Consider the following 6,966-nt stretch of genomic DNA (forward strand, 5'->3'; position numbering starts at 1 on the left):
CAAAAGTGAACTGTTGGGTGGCTGCTCTGATGGCAACAAAACCCCAGGCTCTGGGAGAGGGCCCCAAACTCAGCCACACACACTGAGCTGCCCCTCAGTTTAGACGCCTCCAACTGGAGGTTCAGGCACAATATACCAGTGAGAGGCAAGGGCCACAGAGGAGCTGTGGGTCCCTGCAACCTGCAACACCCAGGTGCCAGAAGGCTGTGAGAGGGGGCCATGGCCACCGGGCCTGCAGTGCAGGGCTGTGCCTGGTGCTGCACAGGACAGCGTGTCCCCAAGTACCCTCCCTGGCCCTCCTCACTTCCCTAGATTTCTGTTTGAAACACCTACACCCATCACCAGTGCATGTGTACTGGAGTGAGGTCAGGAGAGAATGACATTTCTTTCTCTTGCTCTCTTGAATTTTCTCTTTGACTTTGAGACTTGTTCTAAGGAAAAAAAGCAAAGCTTGCCTGTTCCAGTCCCCTGTGACTGCACAAAATCCAAAAGGCTGCCTGCATCATGGTGCACCTGGAAAACTCTAGAAAGTGGGAACATTAGGAGGCAGAGACTTTAGGATATCTAAGAGATAATTTCCTAAATAAACCAAGAAATACATAGTGAGAAATCGAAGAGGAGGGTCTGCCAGGCTGACACCATGGGGCCAGAGAGACCCAGATGGAGAAACTCAAGTGCAACAAATCACAGCCGTGGCCTGGTGTCTCTGCCTCCCCCAGAAACTGAAATCTGCCCCAAAGCTAACCCCAGGCTCTTGTGATACCACTCAGAGGGCCCCACACTTCAGGTGCTGCCACCCTCTGTCCCAGGAGTCCCCACGCCAGAGACTCACTTGCTGGGTATTTCTTCTTTTTCTTCCTTTTTTTTTTTTTAATCCTTCAAATAGAAGACAAAAAATACACCTCAGTTATCATCATAGATATATATATATTTTACTCTCACCACATAAATACAAAACATCCAAATATCCAAAACATTCAGGACAAAGTTAGTAGCCTGGATTCAGCGACACCTACCCGCGTTTGAATCATTCATTATTATTATTTTTTACTATTTGCCTAAAAAAAAAAAAAGGAAAGAAAAAGAGGAAAAAAGCTTCGACGTAAATAATTTACAATAAAATTACTATTTTTAAAAATGTTTTTCGCTCTCTTAGGATGTATGAATACATTCTAGACACTGCAGCGCCTCTCGGTCTGGATCTGTGGTTTTGGTTAAAATACGGGTGGCCGCGGCTGTAGGGACTGACGGTCGTTGCTGCGCAGGATAAAAGGTGAGGCCGCGCTGGCGAGGCAGTCTGGGTTCTGATTTGGGACCTTTAAAACCCTGGGACTGGGGAGCGGGAAGGGGGGATGACCTGCCCGTCAATCACACAGGGAGCTGTCCGGACTACGGTCAGTGGAGGCCGGACCGCCTGGCGGCTTCCCTACCTCCCCTTCCGCAGAGAACTGCTCGGAAATCCAGGCGTTTCCTGCGTGCTGGAAGGGTTTTGTGAATCCGGGAGCTTGAGAGAGGAAGCAAAGAGTGCTGATTCGTTTTCCAAACTCAGCATTTCTGCCCGGAGCCCCGAGTCCAGGAGACGGAAGGACCAAGTACCGCCCTCGGGGCGACTGTGGGAGAGCCGCGTCGCGCTCTTCCGGGGAGCTGGAAGCCGTCCGCCAGAGCTGAGAACTGGCTGGATTTTCTTTCTTTAGCAGCATTAGCTTTTTCCTTTGCTTTTCCCCCTTTACATTCCTGTTTAAAGTCACAATACTCAGAACTTGAATTTTGCGTTGCTCTGTGGCACATTCTCTATCCTGAATTTTCTTACCCTTCCAAACTCCTTCATTACGAGTATTTAAATAAACTGGTTTCACTTCATCTGGTTTCATATGGTAATTACTCTTATTTTATTGCTGATTACATCAAATCCATTACCACCGTTGCCTACCATGACGTTTGGTTTATCGTCTCCTGGGGTTGAGGGTAGTTGTGATGGGAGTTTCCCTAAAGGGGAGAAAACCCGGCAGGATTTGTCCTGCCGAGAAGAAGTCTGTGCACCAACTATCCCGAGAGGTCCACAAAGTGGGGCCCATGGGCTCCCACAAGCCCTGGTTTCTCAGGCAAGAGGAAGAAACGTCCTCCTTTTTGGTCTAAAGAAATCTGTAAGGTTTTTCAGCCCCTGGGGTCTTCGTGAAGCTTTTCTCTTTCAAATATTCGTAAATATAACCAGCAGCGGCCGGATCTAGACCAGGAGTCCTGTGCTTCGGCCTTAGAAACCAGTCTTTTTCTCTCCCGGGCTGGGCACTGGTTGGAGCATCAGGTTGGCTAACTCCGGCATTTCCCCCAATTCTTTGGATTTCTCCTGGATTCAGAAGGAAGTTTGAGGGCAGGGGAGGGGAAAACGGAGGAAAAGTCGAAAATAAATTAGCCCAAATGAAACTGGTAGCGGAGCCTGTTGGGAAAGGAGAGCTGTCAAAGGCCTGGTGGAAGCCAGGAGCCCGCTGCAGGAGCCCCGGGCACCTAACGCGCGAGTCCATGACTATCACCACAATAGATAATATAAATATAAATACAAGGAACACTCAAAATCAGTCCAGCGTTTTTTTCTCGGCCCCTTCTTTATTGTTGGTCCGGGAGTAAGGCTCGAAGGCCGAGGAGCTCAGGTATCGGGCAGAGAGTTCTTGCAAATTCCCAGCTAGCGAACCGGCCATTGTCAACGGAGCGGAAGACAGGCGGCTGGCCACCGAGCCGAGCAGCGAGGGCACCGGCAGGCTGAAGAGGCCGTGGCTTGCGGCCGGCGCGCCTGCGTGCAGTCCCCCCGGCCCTGCGGGCCCGGGGCCCGGAGTGCCGCCCACAGCCGGAGGGTGCGGGGACGTGGTGCTTGCAGGGCCCGGGGCGGCGCCGGCGGCGGCGGCGGAGCCCGCGGCGGCACCGGTTCCTAGGGCGGGCAGGCTGGGCCCGCGTAGCGCCGAGCCGAGGGCGCCGGTGGCGCACGGCGGCAGCAGGGAGGGTAGGCCAGGTGGCGACAGCAGGCGGCCCTGCTCCAGCAGCCGAAGCACGCTGCACGTGGCCGCGGTCTCCGACACCACCGAACGCAGCTCAGAGTCCTTGCCCTGGTCCTTCTTCTGCTTGGTGCGCCGGTTCTGGAACCAGACCTTCACCTGCGCGCCGGGTACGGCGAAAGTGGGAGAGAGGGGCAGGAAAGACCAGTGTCATAGGGAGTGGGCTCCCGGGGCGCAAGGGCTTCGGGGACCCTCCCCAAACCCCAGCCCTAGCCGCAGGCCCACCCACAGCCGGAGGGGTCCTGCAGGGAGCTGCTGGGGCAGCTGTTGTCACCACCAAGGGGGACACAACTCCACAGGGCTGCCCTTCCGGGTCATGGAAGCAGCCCAGGCTGGCGCCTCTTACAAATAACAAAGTAATAAAAATGTCCAGGACTCCTCTAACTGGAAGGAAGACCAGAAGAGATTTCACTGGGCTCCCACGCTACCTGCAGCCAGATTTGGGGTTCTCAGATCTGCAAATTATTGCAGGCTCTAAACCCCAAATTTCCAGCAGAGGGTGTGGGAACCACCAGGGTGCAGTGAGGGAAGAAGGGTGCGTGTTTCTTGGCCTTCCTAGACCCACGCCCCTGGCCCTATTTTAGCCCCAGAAGCTCTACTCCTCTTGAAGGAACATGACAAGGGACTGTTTCCTGCTTATACAATGTGGCCATCAAATAGCAAACAGGGAAAGTTGCTGAAGAAGGAAAAATTTGTGCAAGATGGACTTGATAGACAAAGCTCTCTCCACCTCCTCTTTCCAGAGAGCTGGATTGAAGGGTCTGAGTGATACTCTTAATTTATCACTCCACGACTCTCCATCATAAACTTGGAATCACAGAGGAATCAGGAGGCTGGAGTGAACTAAAAATTTCCCACCAACTTCCCCTCTGCCCCTCTTCAGGCCTAGCAGTGGCCCAGAATGGAGTCTGGAAGCTGTAGGGAAAGACTATCCTGTCTCAAGTTTATAAACTAAGAAGAGTAGTAGCAGAGAGCATAGGAAAAACAACCAGGCCAACTCATAAAGAGAATACCCTGTCTGCTCTGTCAGTCCTCAGCCCAGATCCCAGGCCGAAAACGCTCTCCTCCTGCTTCTAGACTGGGCCTAAGGAAAGGAACTAGTCTTCAGGAAGAAGGCTGCCTTACCTAGGCCAAGCTGGCAACATGCCCTGGCCAGGTCCCAGAGGGCCACAGGGCAAAGTTCTCAGGTGCTAGAGTGACCTTGGGCCCAGAGTCCACCTAGCCAGCTCCAGGAACATCATATGGATTTAATGTAGAGGAAAAGACCTAAAGCATAGTTGGCAGTGCTGGCTAACCCCAGGTCTGCCTCCGTCCCTATACCTCACGTTATTGGCACTGAAGTCAGCGGCTCCTAGGTGCTCAGAGTGGTGCTAGGGCTGGGGCCAAATCAGGAGCAGGGGAGGCCTTTTGTTAAGGGTCAGGGCAGCCTGATATACACAGGCAGTTCTGCAGGAGGCATACACTTTTCTAATCTATGGGAGTCACCCACAGTACTAGAGCAGGGGGCTTTGGCTCCAAACCCGCACTTTCTGCAGAAGGAGCCTGGATGCTGTATAAAGCTAGGGCACCCGAAAAGGGATAGGACCTGGAAATCTGTCCAAAACAGGGTATCCAAAACAAGGGCAAAAGTCAATTAATTGGAAGCAAGCAAGAAATTCTCAAGACTGGGGACCAATAAGATTTCCAAAAGGACAGGATTTGAAGCCAACTGGGCCAGGCCCAGGTGGGCAGAACTGGACCCTAGAAAATGTGGGGATGTAAAGGGAAAGGTAGGGATAATGGAAGGGGAGGAAGCCTTAGGCCTTTCTTCCCCATCCTCCCCATCTCTTCCACTTCCCCAGGGAGGCTAAGTTAGGTGGTGAGAAAGAGCAGGTTGGGGTTGGTGGGGAGGAAGGCTGGTAAGGAACCCTGCGTGGGTACCTGGGTCTCGGAGAGGTTGAGCTGCCGGGCGAGCTCCGTCCTCTCGCGGCCCACCACGTACTGGCAGCGCTGGAACTCCATCTCCAGCCGGTACAGCTGCTCTGCGGTAAAGGACGTGCGCGTCCTCTTGGGCCGATCCAGGTCCAGGCCCTTGGGCAGGATGATCTCTCGGATGGACCCTTTAGCATCTGGGGAAGGGGAGATGTCAGCTGCCGGAACCCTCCCGTCTCCCTCCACCCTTGGCTGAGATGGTTCTGGGGACACTGTCCCAAGCAGCCTGCAGTCCGGAGGGGCGGGGAGAGGGGGAGCGCGGCCACAGCCTGGGGAGCAAAGACACTGTTTTTAATGGGGCGGGGGGAAGGGGCTCATTCCACAACGCTGATGGGAGGAGGGACCTGACTTTTTCTTTTTGTAGAGCCCTCGAGACTGGGGAGAGAAAAAAAATACCAATTCCAAATAGGCAGACGTTCCTTCCCGTTTGGAGGGCTTGGGCTGCGCAGGTCTGGTCCCCTGTAGCCCGAGGGTGCACTTACTGACCAGCCCTGGTACCGCGGGCCCCAGCTCTGGAGCATTTTGACCAGACCGCGCTCCAGAGGTCCCCACCCCCAGCCCCGGGTCTCCTTCCCTCCCGAGCCTGCGGGGCGGAAGGAGGAGGGACGGAGACCCGGACGGCGGGCCTGACGGTCTGCTGGCTGGGGCGGCGCCGGCCAGGGCTGGGCCTAACGGCCTCGGCCGCTTGAACTGAACGCACGCCGCGTATACGAGCCGGGCCGAGCTGTGCACCAGCGCAGCATCTGCGGCCGGCAACCCAGCCCGGCCGCTAACTCCCGGCGACAGAGGTCAGGCCGAGAGCGCGGCGCCGGGGCCCTCGGCCCAGCGCACCAACTCGCGGGGCGGTAACCTGCGGTCGGCGGCTGTTGTCCGGCTCCCGCGCTCCTTCTGGGGTGCGCTCAGCCTGCCCGCGCCAGCTCCCGGCAGGTCCCCCGGCCCATCGGCGTGCCCATGTCCTCTCGGAGTTTCTTGCTTCTTCCCTGTCTGCGAGGCCGCAGCTTGATGCCCGGCCCCGCCCGCGCAGCCCCTCGGCTGCCCCCAAAGCCCGGCTGGCGGGGCCCCTGAGGGCTTGGAGGGCCGCGGCCCCTGGAGAGCGCGCTGGAGAGCCTCAGGCGCCAGTCCCCAGAGGCCAGGCGGCGGGGAGGGCCACCAACTTTCTCCGAAGTCCCAGCCATCACCCTACCCACCGGATTGTGTTGGCGACTCGTTGCTTGCGCCCGGAGTCGCCCCCAAAGAACGCACCCAGCATCCCTATCCATCCCTACCTCGGACCAGGATCCGGCGGCAGTAATCCGGGTCGGCTGCGGAATTGGATTTAGTTTTGTTACAATCTTCCGCACCTCCGGACGCGGAGAAGGCGCCCTGTGGCTCCTTAAGGAAGGCAGCTGGGAGGCTCCCTTCCGCACCCTTGCTCTCTCGGCTTTCCTTGTGCGGGTTCTTCGAGACCCGGGCAGCCTCGGCGTCCGAGTGGCATCGAACGTCCATTTTGTCTGGTTTGCCGAACATAGGCAAGAACAAAAAAAAAAAAAAAAGGAATAGAAAAAAGGAGGAAAAAAAAAAAAAGAAGAGGCAAAGGGAGACAAACCCCCACAGCACAGCCCCTCCACCCAGCCTAGCGCGAGGCCAGAGGCAAGAATGAATGTCCCCGCGGGGCGGCTTCAGCGGCGACAGGAGAGTGGCGCGCTGGCTCACAGGCGACGGGTCTGGTCCGGGATCCCGGTGGAGCGGCGGCGAGGCCGCCTCGTCAGCGCCCGCGTCCTCTGAGCACTTCCAGTGTCCCCAGCCTGGCGATCAGGTAGCAAACAGCGCAACTCCGAAACGCTGGGGCTCCCGCCTGTTACTGAGACGGCGAGTTGTAGTTGTCCGACACCGGGGGGGACGCACATTCGCTGTTGCAACTGATTACGGGTAATTTCGCAGCCCCCACGTTTCGGTTACCTCATGAATACAC

The 6,966-nt window shown here is 56.4% G+C and overlaps 1 protein-coding gene across 1 annotated transcript; it reads right to left on the reverse strand.

Annotated features, from left to right (window-relative positions):
* Nucleotides 1-953: 953 nt before the first annotated feature.
* VAX1 (ventral anterior homeobox 1) lies at nt 954-6,539 on the reverse strand. The gene is made up of 3 exons (XM_053585094.1): nt 6,281-6,539; nt 4,965-5,152; nt 954-3,143 (listed from the first exon to the last, which is right to left on the reverse strand). The coding sequence occupies exons 1-3, from the start codon at nt 6,519-6,521 to the stop codon at nt 2,571-2,573; spliced, it is 1,002 nt and encodes a 333-aa protein (XP_053441069.1). The 5' UTR covers nt 6,522-6,539; the 3' UTR covers nt 954-2,570.
* Nucleotides 6,540-6,966: the final 427 nt, after the last annotated feature.

The sequence above is a fragment of the Nycticebus coucang genome, chromosome 3 (assembly GCF_027406575.1).
Source record: "Nycticebus coucang isolate mNycCou1 chromosome 3, mNycCou1.pri, whole genome shotgun sequence".
NCBI classification, from domain to species: Eukaryota; Metazoa; Chordata; class Mammalia; order Primates; family Lorisidae; genus Nycticebus; species Nycticebus coucang.

Bases quoted from the DNA above. Each gene is read 5' to 3' on its own strand.
- VAX1 (XM_053585094.1), bottom strand. From the start codon at position 6,521: ATGTTCGGCAAACCAGACAAAATGGACGTTCGATGCCACTCGGACGCC. The intron at 5,153-6,280 runs GTAGGGATGGAT...CCCCTTCCCCAG, and splicing joins CCGCCGGATCCTGGTCCGAG to ATGCTAAAGGGTCCATCCGA. The intron at 3,144-4,964 runs GTACCCACGCAG...CCCGGCGCGCAG, and splicing joins TCAACCTCTCCGAGACCCAG to GTGAAGGTCTGGTTCCAGAA.